This window comes from Andrographis paniculata, unplaced genomic scaffold (assembly GCF_009805555.1).
Source record: "Andrographis paniculata isolate CXL003 unplaced genomic scaffold, ASM980555v1 Contig80END, whole genome shotgun sequence".
NCBI classification, from domain to species: domain Eukaryota; kingdom Viridiplantae; phylum Streptophyta; class Magnoliopsida; order Lamiales; family Acanthaceae; genus Andrographis; species Andrographis paniculata.
In genome coordinates, this window is record NW_026137618.1 from 2,912,111 (window position 1) to 2,937,988 (window position 25,878).

The 25,878-nt window shown below is 36.2% G+C and overlaps 2 protein-coding genes across 2 annotated transcripts; both read right to left on the bottom strand.

Annotated features, from left to right (window-relative positions):
- Positions 1-986: 986 nt before the first annotated feature.
- LOC127240963 (uncharacterized mitochondrial protein AtMg00810-like) lies at positions 987-2,252 on the bottom strand. The gene has a single exon (XM_051259836.1). It carries the CDS (start codon positions 2,250-2,252, stop codon positions 987-989), a length of 1,266 nt encoding a protein of 421 aa, XP_051115793.1.
- Positions 2,253-13,383: 11,131 nt separating this feature from the next.
- Positions 13,384-17,560, bottom strand: LOC127241109 (uncharacterized). The gene is made up of 8 exons (XM_051260009.1): positions 17,450-17,560; positions 16,623-16,660; positions 15,510-15,578; positions 15,007-15,277; positions 14,852-14,914; positions 14,667-14,750; positions 13,671-13,810; positions 13,384-13,579 (listed from the first exon to the last, which is right to left on the bottom strand). Exons 4-8 carry the CDS (start codon positions 15,115-15,117, stop codon positions 13,477-13,479), a joined length of 501 nt encoding a protein of 166 aa, XP_051115966.1. The 5' UTR covers positions 15,118-15,277; positions 15,510-15,578; positions 16,623-16,660; positions 17,450-17,560; the 3' UTR covers positions 13,384-13,476.
- Between the last annotated feature and the right edge of the window lie 8,318 nt (positions 17,561-25,878).

The following is a 25,878-nucleotide window of genomic DNA, read 5'->3' on the forward strand; positions in this document are numbered from 1 at the left end:
ACTTTGAATATTTTGAAAGAGCTTGATGAGATAGAAAGGAAAAGCATGGCAGCAACGTTATCTTCAACATGTGGTGGGCACCCACAGTATAATTGGCACTCCATTTCAATCTTCTAAATATTCAAAAAATTAATCGGACCCCACAAATCATTCATTCAAATTCAGTGCACTAGCTCACTTATTTCTATGGTTTTTGTTCTTTATTTATAAAAGTACGTACTCAGACAAAGCTTTCTCAAGACATGAGAGCCGTGGGAATCAACTTTGTGTATCCTCAATTGTTTGTCTCTCGATATCTGCCAAATTAAAACGACGTCGTTGGAGTCTTTGATTAAAATATAGACAACTGGTATGCCTTTTCAGCATCAAGTGGATTCATTAAATCCACTCCAACTTGCTCAACTATGCTTTCGGAGTCTTTGGGGGAACAAATTGATTAATACTCTCTCTCTCTCTCTGGCAAAGATGAAACATGTTACCAAAATTTAGGTAGTATAGATTAATTAGTTAAACAGTGATAATTAGTTATTTAATGATCAAAAAATATCTAAAATATAAATATTTTAAATATTATATTTCAATAAATTATATATAATATGAATATAAATAAAAAAATTTCGAGTGAATTCATTAAATTGATTTATAGTTGTTTAGTGTATTTAAGATTGATAAATTTAGTAAAAACATAAATAAGTTATCTTTTGTGGGACATATAAAAAGAAAAAATGAATCGTATGTATTGAGACAGGAGTCTTTTTTTTTTTTTCAATTGAAACTTAAAATTATGAATAATCCAACTTTAGTTAGATAGAGCTATAGGAGTGTGAAGGTTGGAATAATATGATTTATTGCACTTGAAGAGAATTACAACATATATGATTATATAGAATGATAAGAGAAATTTATGAAATAGACTAGAGAAGGTAAGTAAAGACAAGAGTAATCTACGGGAGACAATTAAGGAGCTAAGTATAGAAGATGCATAATTAATTAACATAATTATCGCTAGCACGCCCCCGCAAGCAGAGCGTGGGATTGTAGGAAACGCGAAGCTTGGACCTGAACATTTCATAGGCTTGTCGATGAAGACTTTTTGTGAAAATATCGGCAAGCTGGAGCGAAGACGGAACAAACTGAGTAATCAGACGTCCATATTCGACTAATTCTCGCACAAAGTGACAGTCGATATCGAGGTGCTTGGCGCGCTTGTGAGAGACTGGATTCTGGCTGAGGAACAGTGCACTTCTGTTGTCACAAAGGAGCACTGGAGGAGAAGCCGGAGAAGCGTGAAGGTCTCGAAGGAGGTGAGTAACCCAGATAAGTTCTGATGCTGTATTAGCAAGAGCCCTGTATTCAGATTCGCAGCTGGAGCGAGAGACTGTTGGTTGCTTCTTCGCACTCCATGAGATAAGATTTGGACCTAAAAAAATGGCATATCCATACGTTGAACGTCGAGTGTCAATGCAACGTTCCCAATCAGCATCCGAATATCCATGAATACCATATTGCCCTGGTGAGAAAGATAGACCGAAACTGAGAGTGCCTTTAACATACCTTAAAATACGTTTGACAGCCTGAAAATGCTCAAGCGTAGGGTGCTGCTGAAATTGGCTGACAGTATTAACAGAGTAAGCAAGGTCAGGGCGCGTGATTGTTAAATATTGAAGAGCACCAACCAATGAGCGATATAATGTAGGATCATGAAAAGCAGAACCAACAGCTGTAAAAGTAGCGCCGGGAGCCAGAGGAGTGGAGACTTGTTTGGAATCAAGCAAGTCTGCGCGGGCGAGAATATCGCGGGCATATTTACACTGACTGAGGAAGAGACCAGAAGAGTTGTATGAAACTTCCAAGCCAAGAAAGTACCCCAGACGCCCAAGATCCTTAATGGAAAATTCGGTGCGCAGGCGAGACAATAGAGAAGAAACTGCAGCATTGTCGTTTCCTATGACAACTATATCATCAACATATACTAATAGATAGATGAGTACAGACTTTCGTCGAAGAACAAATAAAGATGTGTCAGCAGTACTGCAAATAAATCCAAGAGTGCACAAAAAATTCCGAAGACGATGATACCAGGCCAGAGGGGCTTGACGAAGACCATAGAGAGCTTTCTTAAGACGGCATACATGATTTGGATATAAGGGATCAATGAAGCCAGGTAGCTGCTCCATAAAGATCGGCTTAGATAAATAGCCGTTGAGGAAAGCATTTTTGACATCAAGTTGATGTAGGGGCCAGGAACACATGACAGCAAGAGATAAGATAATGCGGACCGTGGACGCCTTTACGACAGGGCTAAAGGTATGAGTGAAATCAAACCCAGGAAGTTGGCTGAAACCCTAAGCAACGAGGCGTGCCCTTATATCGATCAATAGATCCATCTGCCAAGAATTTTGTGCGATAAACCCATTTCGAGCCAACCACATTAGAATTAGGCGGTCTAGGGACAAGATCCCAAGTGTTATTTGCTCGCAAGGCATCCAGTTCCTCATGCATGGCGTTGACCCAATGAGGAATTTTAAGAGCAGATTTGATTCCCCGAGGTTCAGAGATGGCAGTGAGAGCCGAATACAGAGGATTAGAATCAACAAGAGCAATGTCGGTAGGATAACGAGGTTTGAATATACCTGACTGAGCCCATGTTCGCATTGGGTGAGTGCGAATAGGAGGGATAGCATTAGCCATGGTAGGTGGAGCCAAAGGTAGCGGCGGAGAAGGAGACGGATCAGCTAGGGCCAACGGTGGAGAAAAAAGGCTCTTGGTCGTGCGTAGGCAACGGAGGACTAAGTGACTCTGGCAACTCAGGTAGGCAAACATGACATGGCTTAGCTGGCGGATGATGTGGTGGTGGCAAGGGAACCAAGACAGGTGGGCCATCTAAAAAATCGGACATAGATAAACGAGAGATATTTTTGGAGATGCTGGATTTTGAGAATGGAACGCAGGTTTCATCGAATTTTGCATGGCAAGTGATGAAAATTCGAGTGGAGGTAGGATCAAAACATCGAAAACCTTTATGGCTTGTGCTGTATCCAAAAAAAATACATGGAAGACTTCGCGGTTCAAACTTATTTTGGCATAGTCCCGGAGACAAGGATAAACACGGCAACCAAAAATATGAAAGGAAACATAAGAGGGAGGATGCCCATAAACAATCTGAAAGGGAGACCGATCACCAAGAATGATATTAGGAAGACGATTAATTGTGTAAACAGCCGTGCTAAAAGCTTCCACCCAGAAATGCAAGGGAACAGAAGAATGAGAGAGCAAAGCAAGGCCCATCTCAGTGATATGCCGGTGTTTACGTTCAGCTCTGCCATTTTGAGAGGGGGTGTAAGGACAAGACATAAGGTGATGAATACCATATCTTGCAAAGTAAGATTGTATGCGATGGTTTGTAAAATCTGTGCCACCATCACTCTGAAACTTTTTAATCCGACGAGAAAATTGATTTTCAACAAAGGATTGAAAACGTAAAAACACATCAACAAATTCGGACTTCGTGCGTAAAGGGTAGAACCAAGAAAATCGAGAATGATCATCTACAAAAACAGCATAGTATCGAAAACCAGAAAGTGTAGTGATGGGTGCAGGACCCCATAAATCACAATGGATCAAGTCCAGAAGCGCAGCAGCCCGACTGACATTTGTAGTAAAGGGTAACCGGGAACTTTTAGCTAATTGGCAAGAGTTGCATAATCCAGGAGTAGGCAATAAAGAAGTAACATAAACCAGTCCCAATTTATGTAATAATCTAATGAAAGAAGGCGCCACATGGCTAAGACGAGAATGCCATAGTTCAAAGCCAGCATGCACCTTTTTATTATGAATTATCGCAGAAAAGGCAGCAGCTTGTGAATCCAGCCGATAAAGTCCATGGTCATGGTTTTCTGTTGCGAGGAGTTGACCTGTATCCCGTTTCTGAATTTGAAATGTGGAGTCAGTGAAAAGTACTTGAACTAGACTGTCTCGAGTTAGCTTGCTAATAGACAATAAATTTTTAGTGATGCCAGGCACGACAAGAACATTATTCAAATTAAGATCCGGAGAAAGATGTAAGAAGCCAGTATGAGAAATGGAAAGACTTGCACCGTTACCAACAGTTATGCGATCAGTTCCAGAATAGGGGGAGGCAGTGTCAAGCTGGGTGACATCGGAGGTAATGTGAGCCGATGCCCCGATATCCAAATACCAGTCCGAAACAGCCGGTGCAGAGAGAGAACATCCAGCCGAGAAGGCTTCAGTAAGGTTTGCTGTGGAGGATGGCCTGCAGGAGCGATCATAGGATCGATCAAAGCGCTTAGGACAATCAAAAGCATCATGGTCAGTTTCTCGACAAAAGTAACACCACTGTCTGAAGTTGTGACGACCCCGACCACCACCAATACGTCTGCCACGACCCCGATTGTTAGACGATCGACCTCGTCCACCATTGGTGGTAGTAGCAGTGTGCCTCTGTCCTTGGTTAATTACAGAGAAGGCAGTAGCCTGCAAGGAGGATGAATCATCAATATATTGCTGAAAAAGTTCATGGCTTTGTGCCCGAGCCAAAAGAGTTGTAAAATCAGGAAGAGGATCTTGAGCAAGCTGGGTGGTGGTGAAGCTAGAGAAGGTTGCGCCGAGACCCCGCAGAAACCAGTGGGACTTGTCAGACCCGTCAACTGGTCGTCCTATAGCCGCAAGTTGATCACACAAGGATTTAAAGTGTCGACCATATTCGGCCACCGTAAGACTGCCGCGCTTTGCAGACCAAAGAGCATCTTTAAGGCTGATTTCACGAGCCTTAGAGTCGTAACTGTATGCCCGAGAAAGGGCCTCCCAAACGTCCCTAGATGTTTTGCATCCGATCATGAGGGCCATCGAGTCCTCGGTAAGTGTGGAGATAAGAAACAACTTCAAGAGTTGATCACGGTAGTGCCAATGTGTGTACGCAAGATTTGGTTGTTGGCCATCAGCGGTGGTGATATTGGCGGAAGGTGGTGAAGAAGAGCCATCGACGAGAGACAAAAAATTTTGACTGGCGAGGAGGGGCTCGATCTGGGCATGCCAGAGTAAATAATTGGTAGAGGTTAATTTGATAGGGACCATGTGAATCATAGTAGAGAGGGGAAGGGTAGGAGGATCTTGTTCTGCCATAGAAAATGAAGAAGGAACGCAGCAGCAGGACGGTGGTGAACAAACCGAACGGAGGGTTTCACACCTAATTGGCTGATACCATGTGAATGTTGGAATAATATGATTTATTGCACTTGAAGAGAATTACAACATATGATTATATAGAATGATAAGAGAAATTTATGAAATAGACTAGGGAAGGTAAGTAAAGACAAGAGTAATCTACGGGACACAATTAAGGAGCTAAGTATAGAAGATGCATAATTAATTAGCATAATAATCGCTAACAAGGAGCTTCATAAAAACTTATTTGAAAAGCGGATAGGAATTATTTTTATAGCATGAACTATAGTCAAAATTTGGTAAAAAGTATTCATAGAATAACATGTTGCTATTGGAATAGGAAAATTTTGTGGTATGATAATGTTGAATGAAGGTAAGTTGGATAGCCTCTAGAATCACATTAAATTGGTTTTCCAAACGTGATTTATTCCCCACAAGAAAATGTGTTGGGATAAGACTAAAGGTTCATCGTAAGTTTTAGGCAAAAAACTTAGAAAAAACATTGCAGAATATTAGATGTTAATGAAGGTCTAGGTTGAGGAATGTTCCCAGAATCTTTTCAAAAGCTTTCGGAACATGATAGAACCTTGGCGAATCCAATAGATCCTCGTAGATACTTGTACGTATGGTTTAGAAGGTTGTACATTGTAGAATAGTGTAACGGAATACTTGGCCTATAAAAGAACATCAACGGTCAACCCCTCCCTCACATATAGAGCATATAGTTCTCATTTGCATTTCAAGCTCTCAATAATTTATCCACTTTCACTCTCTAAAGCTCTGTCCACAAAATCTTAGCTTTTGTGAGTGCCACTACAAAAAAAATGTCTATTTCTAACGGAATTGAACCCGCTACAAGTACTCATTTTCTATGGAAAAAAACTATTTGTAACGATTTCATTGTGAATTTATGTCGGTATGTTTACTCTAGTAACAAACAATTTGTGTCGCCACAAATGTCGTTGCATAAGAGTGATGGTCAATGCATATGGGAGAACTTTTTGTTACCATTTTTTGTACGCGAAAAAAAGTAGAATTCGTTTCATAACGTATAATTTCCATAGCAAATGATACGGTGCAAAAATTTTCCGACAGTTACAATATTTTTTGTATCAATTTTTATAACGGTGTCTTGTTCGTGACAAGAAATAAATGTCTGTTTGTAACGAAGCATAGACATAACAAATAATGCATTCCAAATGTTTTTGACACCCATATATATTTTTGTAATGATTTTTGAAACATATTTTCGTGACAAAAATAAAGCACTTGTCCATTAAAATAACTTTTTGTTATGACCTGAAGACACAATTGTAATGATTTTTGTAACATCTATTTCGTGAAAATTAATAAAAAAAATTTTTTCCATATTCCCTATGAAATCCATCATAAAACCTAAAAAGAATGAAAATTATCGAACCACAGTCTAAGGGATCTCATAATCAGTTACACTAACAATCGTGTCAACTACACAAATAAGGACTACATAAAGAAATAAGCCAATACTACATACTTATGCACAAAATGATCATCAAGTAAGCCCCAAAGACGTCATAGTTATACACAAAATGCTTAATCGAGTATAGAAAACATGTAAGACATCAGTACAAGTTCAAACATATACATAGTGCGTGGATGCTCATGCAGTGGCAAAAGTATAGAGGATGAACTAAGGTGTGGTGAACTAGCTGCAATGAATAAATAAGTTATATAAATATTTAATTGTAAAATGAATAAATTACTACAAAAAATAAACTTTCTAAGATAAATTACATACATTTTTGTACGTCCGGTCGATGGGATCGACATGGACTACTTCACCGAGGGTACGTGCTTCAGCAATTGTTGGCAGAATAAGTGCGGTGTCTGGAACCGTGACATGCATGATGAAAACCTTAACTATTGCTAGCATATCACCTATATACATATATAAAAAAACATATTATCATGAAAGTAATCTATCATTTCAGCGAACAGTTTACAAATAAAAAATAATAATAAGAAACCGTCAATATTGGTTCAAACATAACAAAGATGGTCGAATATGTTTCGTAAATGCCGACAAAGGAGAAGAGTTTCCATTTACTTAACAAGTACTAGAAGTTAATAATATGAAAACATATACAACTACAAGAATGTCCACTCGATCGGATCGGCATAGACTACCTCACGGAAGTTATGGGCACCAGCTACATACTATAACAAAAAAAAATTCCATAAATTGTTGTCCGGACCATCTACTAAATAAATATATAACAACGTATAAAACTAAATCATAACATCATGTTGCCCAACAACTATAACCAACCTTAAGATTGACTAATTGTAACTCTAATAACATATTCCCTCCGTCCTGGCTGTCATGTCCGTTTTACTGTAGACACGAGAATTTATGAGGGGTATAATTAGTAAATAATTAAGAATGTATTAGTGAAATTAATTATCATGTAATAAAAAAATTATAGATTAAAATTAGGATTAAGATAACTAATAGTCTAATCAAAATTTTAAAAAATTTAAAATTTAAAATTTTAAAATAAGATTAAAATGTGTAATTCTTTTCTAAAAAAAGGAAAGTAACAATATAAGTCAGACGGACGGAAAAGGAAAGATGGACATGGTAAGTAGGATAGAGGGAGTAATATGCATTTCTCCTAATATCCAAACATGCCAAATCACAAAATTAATTTTTCAACGGCAACAAAAACTTCCAAACAATAAAATATTTCTGAAACTTATAGCAACAAAATTATATGTGTCTCATATCATGCGTAGCAAGTATTAGAACAATTAATAGATAATTTTTTAACACTATAAAACAACAATAGCCGACCTTTTGTTATTTATCATTTTTATCCTTCATTATAGATAACCACCATACATTGCATTGTCTATTTCAAAATACAAGAACAATATTCCGATACTTTGGAACACCAAAAATCATAGATTGAAATCAACATATATATAGTGAAAGCCTATCAAATAATTATCAGTACAATCAAATCTTACTTAACAAAAACATCATGATTTAATAATTAGCTAGAATGAAGCTAGTATTTTGCAGCTCCAAAAGTCAAATGGAAGAACACCTTTATGCTAGATATGTAATTGGCCAAAAATAGTTGTCTTTAAGTATATAGCAACTCAAAGTTGGTGTAATATAAACCTCTATTTCAGTATGAAATGTTACCGTGGGTTGAAATTTTACAACCGAATGATAACTAAGGGTTTCATTCTGGAGGATTTAAAGTGATTAAATCCTTAATTTGTACCAAACGCAATGCCCAAACGTTTGATAGTAAAAAAATAGAAAAATAGTAGAATAAATTGCGAAAATTAAATAAATTGCAAGAATAAAAAAGAAATATAACTTTGTATTGAGATACAAGAATCTGTCTTACAATTATTACAAAATATCATATTCATAGAATCTAAAGCGTGTTTACCAATAGACGTTCTAACCTATTAGAAATATGAATAGACGCAACCCTTCGTACAGGAAATAAGAAATTTATAATAATTAATATTTATTTTCTAATTAAAAATAAATTTGGGATTTTATAAAAATACCCATACTGGATAATCTTGAAATGTTGTAACAAATCTTGATATTTTGTTAATAAAAATCTAAGATGTTATAATCAAGATAAAATCAGTGATATCTGATTTTAGCCGCTAATTCACAGCCAAAATCAATTTTCCGCTATTTTTCTTTTTTCTTGTTTTGTTGCCACAATCTTCAAGTAGTATTTGTGGTTTGATTCTTCTTTATATTTCTATCCACGTACATGTTTATTTGTCCATGCAAATACCAACCCCGACTTTTCCACGGTAACTCATTTAATTTCTTAAAAACATAATTTTCCTCTTGTCTATGGATTTTTTTTTTCTTTTTTTTTCTTTGTCCATGGACATATCAATGATTTTTAACTTATCCATAGAACCAAATTTAAAAGATATTTTTTTCCTTGTCCATGAATTTCAAATTTTTCATTGATTTTTTTTCAATGTTACATGCCTTTTCGATGGAAACAGTAACATAGGCAGTCCTTCGGTCTCAAATTTATTTTATTCCAGAACTATTATTGTATTAACTTACACACTAGGGTGGCTTTTAAGGAGTTGGTCGCCATTGAAATGCTTATACGCCTCAACTATTTGATGCTTCTGGATGATTAATTTTTGGTAATATAAAAAATTGCATTGGTCTGCGTAATATCAAACAAAAAATCCTTGTTCAATATCTTGGGCACGTCTTTATCCTTTGGAGGTTTAAGATTGGAGCAAGTATAAGGCTTTTCTGGTACCAGTTCTGTTGTGGCCTCTTCAATAAAATTGGAAGTTCATGCTCGTTTATCATATCCTCCACATTAATTACAACAATCTAGTGTCTGCCTCGTTCGCCTCTGCTCTCTTTCTTATGAAAAAGACGTTCAAGGCGTGCACCCCTAGCTATTAATTGTGTCAACTCTTGCACTTCATGGGCTCTAAGTGAATTATGAAGACGCAACAAAATTTTCTTGACTATATTGGCCAGTTTGGCTTCGCTTATAATTATTTGATAACAAGCTTTTGTTCATCTGATTTTCTCGATAAAGGTAACAGCTTATTCACTGAACTATTTTTTTGTTTCCATTAAATCTGTGAGTGTAGTCTCTGGTATAGGACTATAAAACTGTTGTCATGAAACTCTCGCTCCATTTTAGTCCAACTTTGTATGAAGTCAATGCGGCGGGATGAATACCAGGTAAACGCAGTCCTAGTAAGAGTTAAAGGGAATAATTGCAACTTATAAAATTCATTATGTGACAATTCCCCAATAAGTATCGTAAACCTGGCTACATGTTCAACAAAAGATTGTACATCTTCTCCGGAGAATAGTAAGGATTCTAAAATCCTGACTTGTCGCGGCTATGGATAATTACGTTCTACCCATTCCTGAAAGGGTTTCCTATATGCAAGATCATGTGGCCATAACCTTGATCATCCAAGTGTTGATGCACAACATCCTGAATAATCCGAGCCACACAGGATTATACCCTTGTGTTGGTTGTAATAATTGTTGAGGATTCCATACTAGTCGTGGTTCCAATACATTATTCAGCCTTGGAAACACTGGTGGTACTTGGGCTTGATGAAAGTTACGCGATGTCCCAGAAAAGTTCCCATATGGAGTAGTAGTTTGATGTTGAGGAACATTATGTGTATATGGTTCGCCAGTACGCATACATGGTTTGCCATTGTACACTTGTGCCATGCTTTGTGGCACATTGTAAGTCTGGGTGGTGTTGGCATATGTAAACAATGGTGTAGGCATTTGCAACCAATGTTAGCCATGATTTCTAAACTCGACCGAAGTAAGCGGCCGCAAATGATATGTTACACCACATTCCATTTGGGAAACCGGTGGGGTGTTTGCACTTGTTATCCATTGGGTTGTAGCAAAAAAATTGTGAACGAGTTGCTGGCATATTTCTTTGGGTAGTACAGTTGTACTATCGTGGGTGGGCAGGTTTGATGCTTCTTGGCCATTAGATGGCTGCAGTCTTTCCGTCCGGGTCGGAATAAATCCTTCTGGGATGGATATGGGAGGTGGTGGAAGACCTGAGGATATCGTGTGAACGATATTGGTTTATTCTGCAGATGTCACCATTTCAGAACGAGCCATCAAACGACGTACTAGTCTTCCTGATCGTAACCTAATGAATTTAGAATAATTTTCCATAAGGAACAAATTATTGTTCCACTGGACGTGCCAAAATGTTACCGTTGGTTAAAAATTTTCCAACCGGATGATAACTAATGGTTTCTTTATGGAGGAATTCGAGTGATTAAATCATTATTTCGTACCAAACGCAATGCCCAGACATTTGATAGTGAGAAATTAGAAAAAAAAAAGTTGAAAGAAGTGCGAAAATTAAATAAATTGCAGGAATAAAGAGGAAATATAAGTTTGTATTGAGATGTGTGAATCTGTCTTACAATGATTACAATATATCCTATTGATATAATCTAAAAGGTGTTTACCAATAGACGTTCTAACCTATTAAAAATATGAAGGGACGCAACCATTTGTACAGGAAATAAGAAATTTATAATAATTAATATTTATTTTATACTTAAATCTAAATTTGGGATTTTATCAAAATACCCATATTGGATATTCTTGAATTCTTGTAAAAAAATCTTGATATTTTCCCGATGAGAATTCAATATATTATAATCAAGATAAAATCCGATATCATATTAGATTTTCAGCCGTTAATTCGCACCCAAAACTAATTTTCTGGAATTTTCCTTATTTCTTGTTTTAAGGCCACATTCTTTAAGTAGTGTCCGCGGTTTGATTTTTCTATATGTTTATGTCCATGTACATGTTTATTTGTCCATGCAAATTGACGCGAACGTCCAATCTTCAAGGATTCAAATGTCTGTGGGACCTAACACTCGAAGCCGAGCTCGTCAGCTTTAAGAATCCATCACTGTGTTGACCCGACGATTTTTTATGGAGAATCAATTTAAAGATGATGTTTGGTGACCACTTAGCCCTCACTTGATACTACTTCAATGGGACCCGCAAAAATCAAATTGAAAGATCAAGAGAATCGCTAATTATGACAGATTATAAAGAGAATTACAAATTATGGAAGATTATCAAGAGAATCATCACTTATGGAAGCTTTTAGAAGTTACCTTAATATAAATCTCCTTTTATTATAGGTTTTCATATAATATAATTTCATATCTAGAACTTTCCTTATTATTTATTTCCTTATAGTTAGACTTACCTTTTGGTTTGTTTTCTTTATTATTTGTTGTCTTTTATTTTCTCAAGGACTTCTATATAAGGTATTTGTCTATCTTTGTAATGAGAATTTTTTACATCTTGAATCAAATTTCACTTTTATAATTTTGTAGTGTTAGAGAATGATTTTCTAACATTTAGAGTTTCAAATCAGATATTTGAAGTGATTCTATCGGTTCGTGGCTTCCAATCATTTGCAGTGGGATTTAGCCTATTGTTTATGTTTTAATCTATGGTTTGATTTCAGGTCCGAGACTTATTCTCGTGGTTGGTTATCATTCATGTTAAGTCACATTCTCTGGACCATTCTTTCTTCTTTATCCTCCCTTCTTTCACATATATTCCGAACCATTGGTTCAATTAACCTTTATGGCTAAGGAAATTTTTCTGGGCATAATTATACATGGCCGGGCTATGTCATCTGGTATCAGAGTCATGTGCTTAAGTTTTCTATCAATTTGAGTCGATCCTAATCAAGTTTTTTTTCAAAAAAAAATAGAAAAAAAAAAGTGCTAATCAAAAGACACTACCAAAAAAACCGTAATGTTTATTTGCTACGCCTTAGTGACGACTTTTATCCGTAATGTGTACTCGCGCAACGAATGTTTTTTGCCACGCACATTTTTGTAACTACTACTCTTGGTCAACGATCCTTATGGCAAGCTTTTTGTTACGATATTTGTTACAATTTTTTCTCGTAATAAAAAGTCGAGCTTTCCACACGTGTGCCAGGTCTTTTAGTCACGATATTTGTTACAACAATGCCTTGCGTTACCAAAAAATTTTACTCTGACCCCTTGTCAGAGTACGTTTTTTGTTACGATTTTTTGTTACGTCATTGAAGCCGTAATTAAAAATATATTCTCTTATGGTCACGAATCTGGCCGTAACAAAATATCCCTTCATATTTGTTAAGTTGAAAAACCACTTTTCGTTACATCATTTCATTTTTTTGTTACGTCATTTATTTTTTTGTTACGTCATTGAACCCTTAACAAAAATATCCATTCTTATGGTCACGGAACCGGTCATAACAACAAACACCAAAACCAACATTTTGTTACGTCATTTCTTGTTTTTGTTACAAAAAAATAGCGTCTCATAAAAAAGAGTAGTTGTGGAACAATTGAATTTGTGTGTAACAAATTAACCTGTTGTTATCTTTCTTGTACAACCATGCTATAAATATTACGATCGGCCATAATTGAAAACAATACGCACTATAAGGAAATCCCAACATAGGATATTAACATAACCGTGTTTACTAGTCGATGTCCTACAGCAAACAACAAAGTAAATTAACCCATCAAACAAGGCTAGTAACATCTCCACTTCGACATTATGTTCCATTAAACACAAGCATTTCAAACATCCAACCTAGTAATAAGCAAGTGGGGAGATCCATCAATCTATAGCAATAATTCTTACCACACAAAAGATGCATCCAAATGTCTATGCATCTATTTCATAGGTATTTCACATAGCCATTAGAACCTACCATCCAAGAACATCCACGACATGCAATTGATAATGCAAACAGAGGCGAAACATAAAGGAACCGGTCGATATCCTTCAGGGGTGGCGCATGAGCTGCAATTACGAACAGAATAAGGTTTAGTTTAAGTAATAATTATTTTAATTTTGGAATCCGTACGTGAAAGTTGTGAAAGTAGATCCATACATCCTTATAGTTCCACTCAATAGGATCTTCACCGACAACCTCGCGAAAGGTAGTCGCCCCAGCAATTTTCGGCAAAATAAAGGGTGTGTCCAGGACTGCGGCGGATGTAACGAAAACCTTGACCAAGGAAAGTGTGTCACCTACAACATTCACAAGAGCAATTTAAAAGTATGTAGTTCACTGTATATATCAACACATTAAATTGTACATAAAATATGTCATAAATTATTTGAAGTGTATATTTCCCAACTTATATACCACGAGTATTTACATTCGGACATGTACTACGATACATGATATTTGACCCATTAATTAGGCACCAAACTACACTACTTTCTAATTTTCAATGTGTTTGCAACTCGAACTATAAACCAGCCATTCACAAATAAAACCTACGTAAAGCAGCAGATCATGCACAATATTAAAATAATAATTTCAATAATTAATAATTCCTTACGGTTACCCTCCAAATAGGACTGCTCCATGTATGTGTTGTAGTATCATGCCATTGGAAATTAATTATCATTTATGCACTAAATATGAGCAGACCCCCGCAGATGAGTTCAAGTTCAGAGTAACGACGAGTGATAAATCAAAATATATGTTAGTGATCCTCACCACATAAAAACCTATTATGTGCAGGTCGGGACTACATAACGACTCAATAATAAAGCATCCATTCATCGGTTTTGGGACTGTAGTGTGTGCCTAAATAGTATAATAACAGCATAGCCATAAACAATGTCATGTCAACGATAAAAAATATAAGATCAGCACAGAATCAGCATTACACAAACATAGCCACTGTCCCTACAATAACAGCCTATATATACACAATACTCTAACTACTACATATGTCAAATTAAAGATGCCCATACTTAATAAAACCATAATCAATTACACTATGAGACATGTACGGTCACAACATCGACAATGCGATATGAACATCATATTGAAGGATTTAAAAGAATAAAATTAAGGCACAATGCCACGAACCTGGTACGGGGGGCTGAGCAGAAGTCCCTTAGCAACAAGTTTCTTCTCTCTGGTACGAGATAATATAAGCACACGGGTGCCAACCTACAATAAAGATTGCAGAGGAGTTGGAAGCATACATGTTGGAAATGAAGGTTAGCCTAAATTTGGCACTTAGTTAACTTTAGGGTTTCACAAAATCATACCGTCATAGGTGATTTAGAGACAGGCCTAAGAAGCTCAGAGACCGTATCAATACGAGTTGTGGCCTATGAAGAATAAACAGATCGTAGTAAATTTTTTAGCCATTCAAAGCTCGTAGGATGCAATTAAAGAAAGTATGAATATTAAGAATACTTACAGATGGGCCACTAACTGCTACGGAGTTTCTGTACATGAATGCATACACATCAGCCTTGATGGTTTTGAACTCAGCCATCGTTGCCTTCAACTCTGCAACTCCACTATGCATTTCTTCCCACCCTTCCTGGAATGCTACAGTATCTGTTAAACCAGTTGCCTCACTGCGGGGATGAGCTGAACTGGCGGCACTGTCAACCTTTGAGCGTTTTTTAGTCTTTCCCCCAAGAGCCCGTCGGTAAAGAGTCTCCCGAACAGCCGGATACTAGATACTAGAGCAGCAAGAATTATCCATACCCTACTTGTGTTAAGAAAAATTTCTAAGTATTCTAAATTTTTCCTTGCCCTTTTGTACGAATATAAAAAAAAATCCTCAAATCTAATGTTCAAAGAATATTTCAGGTTTGTGGGAATGCACACAACACTTAACTACACCACCACCCGAGAAAACATAGACCACTTAGAAGCTTTGCACAGTGGAAATGCATTAAAAAGAAATCAGACCTTCCGTTGCCTTCAAGTATGCTTATCCTGAATTCACACTGCACGTCTTTGTCTCCACAATTTAGTATCCTGTAAAAAAACACAACTTAAATATGCACTCATTTTTAGTAAAAATAGCACAAACTACTACAAAAGTCACACACGCACTACTTTGCAATATCCATTCTTTATTGTAGGATTGAATTGGTACATATATATCACTTTTAGTATTACATGCTGATGAAGGGATTGAAAGTGCAACATAAGCCTTTGAATTAGTTCCTTCATTAGTTTATCATAAGTGACTGTTGTTGACACTATAAATTCTAGGATCTCGACACTATGTGAAATTAACACACATACTAAAACCATGATGCATATTTTTTCCACGGGTATACATTGTTTTATAAAAAGAACGAGGTTATTCACATTGTTTAGAAACAAATGACATTTATTTCTATGCAAGGCACATATTGTGTATTCATAACTAACACAAAATCTTCACAATATAAAGGGAAAACCGACGTTGTATACCTCCCTAACAGGAGTAACAAATATAAAAAACATGGCCAAATACTTTTCGATAATCGCAAATCTTTCTTATGAAACCAGCAACTATGTACTATTACATAAAATGTGTGTCGGGTCTCATACCAACTGTTTATTTAAATTTGAGATCAGAATCAGCTTTGATGTATCCATTTCCACCCTGATTTTAGGTGTTTTGTATGTTTAAAATCATCATTATCATGTCCGTCATCTAAACTCTATCCTAACTAGTCGTGGCTCTAATTAAGTCTAAGATACAAGGATTAAATACATTATACAACATAGTGTTAGTTTTTTCAACCATTTAGATGTTTGCAAATGAACAATGAGATACTTGAAGCCCATAATCATGCAGGATTTAGATAAGATGACCTCCAGTTTTACAAGGTATTCAGAATTTTCTGCAGCTAGAAGATACAAAAATTAGAGACTAGGGTAGTACACATTTAAGGAATTTATCCCAAATTACATAACAACAGATGCAAAATCAGATAAACAAAATGAGATGTCAGCAGCCATAGCTGAAGAAAGTTGAATGCTGAAATATTCTTAGGACATAAGCCACATAACTTGTCAATCACTTACCGCAGAAGGTGATGCTGGGTTTCGGAAAACTTTAGAACCTCCAGGAGCCCAAGGAAGTGTTTACAGAAAAGGAACATTAGCACTCACATATTGTTGAAATTAATAAGTGCAATGGTATTAATTGTACAAATTGATTTCGATGGTTGTAGTTTGAGATTAGCAAGAAACAAAACAATGTGGTTTCAATCATGTAATATCACACTATATGAGCATAGCAAGATCAACATGCATCCTTAGGTTGCAAAAAATAAGATCCAATCATTGATATAACAGGCTGCATCATAGATGTTACACGCCACACGTTTCGATATACATATTCAATTCTAGAAATAGTTAAACAAGGGTTACCCTTCAATTTAAATTATTCTAAAATATAAATAAGCATATATCCAATCAAATATTATAACATAACAGTTAGGATGAAAAATTTTAATAAGACACAATTAAAATTAAGATAAAAAAAGTTGCACATAACCTAGGGCAGCCCGCTGTGTAGATTTCAACTATGAAATCTCATTCTAAATTTAGTTCAATTAAATCATACCAATCACCGGAGAAATCCTAGAGTCTTATTAGATATCATCAACAAACGATCTTTCTGCAAATAAAATTAAAAAAATCAACCTCAATAGCTTGCTCTAGACACAGACCTGAACAAAGAGAAAGCAATCATGGCATACCCAAACCCACTCCCCAAATCGACTAGTCCGTATGAACCTAAAGAAGGCAACTTTTTTGTGTTCCTCAAAATATCAGTTTGAGAATGCAATTGACGAAGAACCGTAGGTCCACACTGAATCTTATTGGACAAAACCTAAACACCTTACCTGAACGCCGGCGCCGGAGTAGCTTGTCAATCCAACCAATTTGACGATGATGGTTGTGTCGGCGGAAGGAGGGGGGAGTACAGTGCAGTACGAAGGAGGATAACAGCGCGGGGGGGGAATAATGTGTGCCCTACTTTCTGTATTTGAGATTTTTGGGTGAAGACTCGACAATGCGTGTTTACATATATATATATATTTTAATTTTTTAAAAATTTCAAATATTAAATTTAAATGGAAAAAATAAATTAAAATAATTAGTTATGAAAATTGATCATAACCAATATTATTTTGACCGAAATTTTCCATATTCCTAATTGTTACGTAAAATTCTGCGTAACTACTGTGCCTGAAACATTGACCGAACAAAAATTATTTTGTTACGGATTTTATCGTAACCAAAATATCTATTTGTTAAGATGATATTGTTACGAACCCACAACCCGTGGTTATTACCTTGTTTTTTTGGTAGTGGGAGAGCACAAAAAAAAAAAAAACAAAAAAAAAAAGAAAAAGAAAAAAGAAAAAAGGAAACCAAAGAGTAAAAAAAAAATGAAAGAAAGAATAGTATCAAATCTCAAGATATTTGTTATTTACTTCTATTCCCAAATCATCTTCCCTTTTATCCCAAAAAGAAAAAAATCTATTCAGATTATTTGTCTTGTACGTCCATTCTCAATTTACATTTATTTTACTTCCACTACTATTTTGGAATTTTTTTTTTTTTTGCTATCGTCTTTAGGAAAATTTCATCGATTTGAATTGAGTCTTTTTTGCGAAACGGAGAGGTAAATAAAGTGTGGAGTGATACGAGAGTTCTTGTGAGGTTTTTTTTTTTTTTTTCCTTTCTTCTCTCTCAAATGGCGAGAGGTAAAGGATCCAGATACGAGAGTTCTTGTGAGGTTTTTTTTTTTTTTTCCTTTCTTCTCTCTCAAAGGCGAGAGGTAAAGGATCCAATTCTGAACAAGTTGATGTACAATGCATTGATCACGACTACCTTAAGTACATTAAGAGTCAATCTAAATTGTACAAGAGGCATGCTCGTTGGATTGCATTAATTAGAATATTTCCTTATATTGTTATAAGAAAGGGATGAAGATTGTAGTTGTTAATGTGTTGTCTAAGCCTACGTATCTACTTACTACTTTGATATCACGATTGATAGGATCTATATTTGTGAAGGACTTTCAGGAGTATGATTTATATTTTATATCTTTGTCAAAATTTCAAAAATTGGGATTTAATGAGAACTTTTTGCATGATGGAATTTTGTACAAGTCTTACATAATGGGTATCATTCCTAAAGGATTGTTTAGACTTGTGGTTACTAATAAAACCCATGAATATGGACATACGAGATACTTCGGTGTCACAAAAACTTAGAAGTTGTTGTAGGAAAACTTCTATTGGCCTGCAATGTACGCTGATTTGTTAAGCATATTTTGTAATATATGGTGAGGCAAGCCAAACCCACGGTGAAGATGCGTGATTTAGTCAAATATGTTCCAAACATGCCTTGAGTTGATGTTAACATGGATTTTCTCTTGGGATTGTCCCGAAAAAAATGAGATAAGGCTTCACGGATGGTAGTAGTAGATTGTTACTTGTTGCAAAATTATTGTTGGCATGCATATTGCTAGCTTACTTTTCGAAGAAATTGTAAGTATGCATGGAGTGTCCATCTCTATTATTTCTACTTGTGTCACAATGCTTTTGAGTTGTTTTTGGAAAATTATTTTTGGAGAGTTGGTATTCTTAATCTCATACCACACACAAACTGTTGAAAAGATTGACGTGATTCCTAGCACTTTACTTCGGTATAGTATTAAAAAAGAATTTATCTACTTGGAAAAATTGTTTGCTACACATATAATTTTCTTTTGATTGGATCATACATGTTGCTTCTAGTATGTCTTATGTTGAAATTGTCTATGGATTTTACCCACTTACCCTACTTGATTTGGCGCCATTTCTAAGCAATGAGCAATTTCATAAGGATTTCAAGAAACAAGCACCAAAGACACAACAAATTCACCAAGAAGTACATCAACTGAAATGGCAATATTCACAAATCGAAAATCATGTTAACTTATCTTGCAACATAGTGATTTTTCAACATAGGCATGGATTATGGTTGCACCTTTTGAATGAGAGATCTCGAACCAAAAGAATGTTCAAATTGTCCCTAAAAGAAGATGGTCAATTTCAATCGATTGAGTACATAAGCTACTATTCCTCTATCTTGGATTTACAAGGTAAGTACAATATATATGAAACTTTTGAGGATTCTAACTCAACTTTTTTTTTTTTATATAGGTGATGAACGGTTTATGGCACAACCTTTTGAAGAAGGATTAGATAATGTGACCATCATGAGTTTATCAAGAGAATTACAAATTATGAAAGATCATCAAGAGACTCATCACTTATGGAAACTTCGAGAAGTTATCTTAACATAGATTTCCTTTTATTACAAGTTTTCATATAGTATAACGTCACATCTAGAATTTTCCTTATTATTTGTTATCTTTTTGTTTGTTTTCTTTATTATATGTTGTCTTTTATTTTTCTCAAAAACCTCTATATAAAGTCCTTGCTTATTATTGTAATGAAACAATTTTACATCTTGAATCAAATTTTACTTTTATAATTTTCTAGTCTTACGGAGTGATTTCCCCGCAGAGTCTCAAATTGGGTCTTTGGAGTGATTCTATCGGTTCCTTGCAGTGGGATTTAACCTATTATTTGTCTTTTAGTCTTTGATTTTGATTTCAGGTTCGAGACTTATTAGCATTGTTGGTTATCATCCATATTAATTCACATTCTCTACACTATCATTTCTTCTTCATTTTTTTTTCATTCATTCATATTCTGAATTCATTGGTTCTATTGAACTTTGTGGATAAGAAAAATACTTTGGATTTAATTATACATGGTCAAACTGTGTCATCTGGTATCAGAGCCTTGTGCTCAAGTTTTCTATCAATTTGAGTTGATCCTAGTCAAGTTTTTTCCAAAAAAAAAATAATAATAGTCTCTGCTAATCAAGAGACGACACAAAAATAGCAAAAAGAAAAAGCTCAAAAAAACAAAAAAAAAATTATTATTATTATTTACTTCTATTCTCAAATCGTCTTTCCTTTTATACAAAAAAAAAATCTATTCAGAATATTTGTCTTCTACTTTCATTCTCAATTCATATTTCTTTTGTTTTCACTACTGTTGGAATTTTTTTGCTATCATCTTTGGGAGAATTTCATCGATTTGAATTAAATCCTTTTTGCGAGACGGAAAGGTACATGAGGTGTGGAGTAATTCACAAGAGTCTTTGTGAGGTTATTCGTTCTTTATTCTCTTTTTAATAGCAGGGGCAAAGAATTCAATTCCCAACAAGTTGATGCATAAAGTGTTCTCAATACCATTCTACATGAGTTTAAAACTCTTCACCATTCTGGATTAGAATTAATGAATAATAGGATGAATCAACTGGAACAGAATCAACATAAGTTATAAGAGAACATATGACTGTTATCTAAAGCTCAGAGGTGAAATGATGTTTAACCGCTTTTTAGGCCAAGTCATAACATCCGGACCCTATCCCCACACAACTTTGACGAGCCCGATGATGAGGAGTTTGAAAGAAATTGAGAACGACCTAGGAATCGTAACAACCATAACAAACGAGATGGAGATGAGGCTATCAACTTGATCAAATTTCAAGTGCTACCGTTTCAAGGAAAATCCGACCCTGAAATATGCTATTAGTTTTTAAACAATGGGATTAAAATTGATTGAAATGGTTTATATTTGAACTAAAATTGATGAGTTTTTTAGAATCAGACAAAAATTGATGAGTTTTTTATATTCGGACAAAAAATGATTAACTTTGATTATATTGAGACCAAAATTAATTTTTCTTTTATTTTTTTATTAGATGCCGATTTCCATTTGCATATATTTGATGACGGGTCTTTCTTTCTCTTCAAGATCCATATATTATTTTTTTTTCTCGAAAGATATAAATTATGATTAATTTATTTTATTGACAAATATATTAAAACTCTATATATATACAAATAATATTTGATAGTTATGGTACAAAAATTTATATATATGCAATTAAATCCCACATATTTATTTTATTTAAATTTTATTTTCTTATAAAATTAAGGTAAAATTGCTTATAACTCCCCTGTGGTTTCAAAATTCAGTGTAAAATCTCCCTGTACTTTAAAAATTGCATGGTACCCCCTTATATATTTTGCATGGCAGAGGGGGTTTTATGCAATATTTTTTAAAGTATAAGTGAGCGTCATGCAATTTTTTAAAGTAAAATGGGGACTTATACTGAGTTTCGAAACCACAAAGTGGTTTTATGCAACATTTTTTAAAATATAAGGGGACGTCACGTAATTTTTAAAGTAGAGGGGGAATTTACGCTGAGTTTCGAAACTGCAAGGGAGTTATGGGCAATTTTGCCTAAAATTAATAATATTTAATTGAATTTAGCCATAGTTACTTTTTAATACCTACAAATATCTATTTATATTGTAACAAATAATTATTTAAATTAAATTTTTTATTATTTAAAACTTAAACCTAGTAACCTAAATGTCAAACAACTTTGTAAAAAGAAATAATTTTTTATAAATATCTAGTAAAAAATAATAAACAAGATACACATCCAAAAGAACATAACAATCATTTTGGTTACATTTTGTGTGTGACCTTTCTTCGTCTTTTATTTTTATTGTCTATTGCGAATTTTGGGAAATTGAAATTTTGAATTGTATTGCAATAAACACAATAAACTCTACTTTATATGTATAAGGGTATTTTGGTAAATACGTATATATATACAATATTATATATATATTAACATCCCTCATCAAACTCAAAGTGGGTAGACATCAACTTGAGTTTGCATAAAAGAAGATGGAAATGACCGGGAAGAAGAGATTTGGTGAAGAGATCTGCCTGTTGATCATCTGTGAAGATCGAACACAACAAAATAGTCTTGGAAACCAAGTGTTGCCGTACAAAATGACAACCAATTTCAATGTGCTTCGTGCGCTCGTGAAAGACATCATTATGAGGAATCTGTATGGCACTCTGACTGTCGCAATGAAGAGTAGTAGATAAGGACTAGGGGACACCAAGATCAGACAGTAACCAACGTAGCCATAAAAGTTTGGATGTAGAATCAGCAAGAGCACGATACTCGGACTCAGCATTAGACTTAGAGACAACTGTCTGCTTCTTGCTGCGCCAAGAGACCAAAGAGTCACCAAGAAAGAAAAAAAAACCAGTAGTAGAGCGACGATCTGTGGGATCACCAGCCCAATCTGCATCAGAGTGGCCGGCAAGAATCAAGGAGGAGCGAGCCGAAAAGTGGAGACCATGAAGAAGCGTGCCTTTAACATAGTGAAGAATACGGAGTACGGTAGAATAATGTGTAGTCCACGGAGTAGCCACAAACTGACTAAAAATATGAACGGCATGAGCTATGTCAGGACAAAAAACAGTAAGATAAATCAAGGAACCAACAAATTGACGATAAATAGTCGGATCGTCAAGTAAAGAGCTATCCTGAGGGGTGAGGCGACTGTTCGCCTCAAGAGGTGTGAAGATGATCTTGCGATCAGTCAGCCCAGTACGAGAGATAAAAGATCAGACGCATACTTGGCCTGAGATAAGAAAAAGCCATCCAAAGTGTCAGAAATCTCAAGACCCAAAAAATAGCGAAGATGACCAAGACACTTCATCTCAAAGTACTGACGAAGGTAGGTCTGCAAATTAGAAATACCAGAGATGTCTTCCCCAGTGATAATCATATCGTCAACATACAACAGAAGAATAATAATCCCAGAAGAGCTTCGACGAATAAAGAGAGCCGAATCATGAGCACTAGAAGAAAAACCATATTGAGTAAGAACGGAGCTGAATTTGGAAAACCAAGCGCGGGGAGTCTGTTTCAAACCATAGAGAGCCCGACACAATTTCCATACCTTGTCGGATGTCTCAATACCTTGAGGGGAAAGTCATGTAGACATCGTCGGTCAAATCACCATGCAAGAAGGCATTCTTAACATCCAACTGACGCAGGGACCACTGACGAACAACAGCAATCGCAAGTAAGCACCGAATAGTGGTAAGACGAGCAACTGGAGCAAAAGTTTCCTCGTAGTCAATACCATACTCCTAAGAATACCCCTTCGCCACAAGACGAGCTTTGTAACGCTCAATCGAACCGTCAGAGTGAGTTTTAATCTTATAGACCCATTTGCACCCAATAGGGTGTTGCCCGTCAGAAGAGGCATAAGGTCCCAAGTGCCTGTAGTTCCTCTGACATAGCTTGCCACCACAAAGGATCGGTATTCACCTCCCGAAATGACCTGGGTTCATGATGAGACAATATGGCAGAGTAGCAATGATAGTCAAAAAGATAAGTGGAAGGCTGACTTACACGAGTAGAATGGCGGGGAGTGACAGCAGGGACATTAGGAAAGGGCTCGGACACAGGCTCAGGAACCACAGGCATGTCCGCTGGAGAAGACGGGGACGGCGAGACTGTGTTGGGAGCATGAGACTTGAGCTTAGTACCTGTAGGAGTAGGAAAAAGTATAAAGAGATCATGTGTGAAAAACTGTGAGGGAGAGTGACATGGGACATTGAATTTAGACACCGATGAGAACATCTGATACCCCCAGAATGTAACGTGATGGGAGATACGAAAACGCTTAGACATAGGATCTCAACATCGATAACCCTTATGTTCTACCCCATAACCCAAGAAGCAACACAAACGAGCTCGCGGTTCAAGCTTAGTGCGTTCGTAAGGTGGGAGGAGGACAAAACAAACACAACCAAATGGACGAAGAATAGAGTAATCGGGGGACTGAATGAAGAGCTTGTCAAAAGGAGTGACACCGTGAAGAGCAGAAGAAGGTAACGTATTTATGGTGTAGACAGAAGCAAGAGCGGTTTCTGCCCAGAAGCGATCAGGACATGAGGCATAAAGGAGAAGTGCACGAATTGTATCAAGGATGTGACGATGTTTGCGCTCTGCACGGCCATTTTGTTGGGATGTGTATAGACAAGATCGTTGAATGGAAGTACCTTGAGCAGAAAGAAAACTGAGAAGTACAGAGTCATTATACTCTAGGGCATTATCAGTCCGTAATGTATGGATAGTACGAGAAAACTGAGTATGTATCATTTTGGCAAAAGAAATATAAATAAATGTAAGTTCAGAGCGTTGTTTCAAAAAGTAAATCCAAGTAAAACAAAAAACATCATCCACAAAAATCACAAAATATTTGTATCTATTCATATATGCTACCGGTGAAAGACTCCAAATATCCGAGTGAACAAAAAAAAATGGTGTATCAACAATAGAGAGATTTTGAAAAAAAGGTAGAGCAAACTGTTTGTCAAGCTTACAGTGCATACAATCAAAAGACTCGAGACGTATGGGACCTAAGACACCTTTACTTACGAGACACTGTAGCTTTTCTATGGACGCATGACCTAACCGAAGATGCCATTAATAATCGGAATGGGAAGAGGAAACTGCAGTTGAAAAGGACGAAGAATGGGGGGTCCGAAGGTGGCTGAGCTCAAATAATCGACCCGTCTTGCGCCCCGTCCCAAGAAGCTGACCTGTCTGCGAATCCTGAACCTGCACACCAGAAGGAGAAAAAATAATAGTAAGACCTTCAACTAATTGACCAACAAAAACAAGGTTTAAGGCTAACTGCGGAATACAATCAATATCAGTAAGGGATAAGGATGGAGACGAAATATGAGCGGTGTGAGTTATGTGCATATGTGAGCCCTTAGCGGTGTGTATGGAAGGTAAGGTCGTTGTGGGAGCAGAGGAACACATAAGTTTGGTATTAGACGTCATATGATTACAACATGCAGAATCAAAATACCAACGGGTGTTACCTGGGGTTGTATGAGGATCAAAATTAGCAGAAAGAACCTTGGTAAGAAGCTTGTGAAGGTCCTGAAGAGTGGGAAGCAAGGCCACAACGGACTGTGAAACATTTGTAGCAGTAGCTACAGCAGAGGAACTACCAACCTGAGAAGAAGATCAAGTACGGTGGGGACAATTCTGAATGACATGACCCCGAAGATGGCAGTAGTGACACTCGACTCTGGGGCACTGAGTATATGGATTATCTCCATTCTTACAGCGTCGACATCTATCGGACTGAGTCTGACGAGAAATGGGACCCTGATGAGTAGGACCAGAAGACTGAGATGTGACAGCCGATGCAGAGTTCAATATAGATGACTGAGTGAATTTGAGGCAGGTCTCCTCAAACATAATCTCCTTCATAGTTGCATCTAACGAAGGAAGAGGGTGACGATGAAGTAACGAGGCACAGACAGGTTCAAATTCTGGACGGAGCTTCATAAGAAGC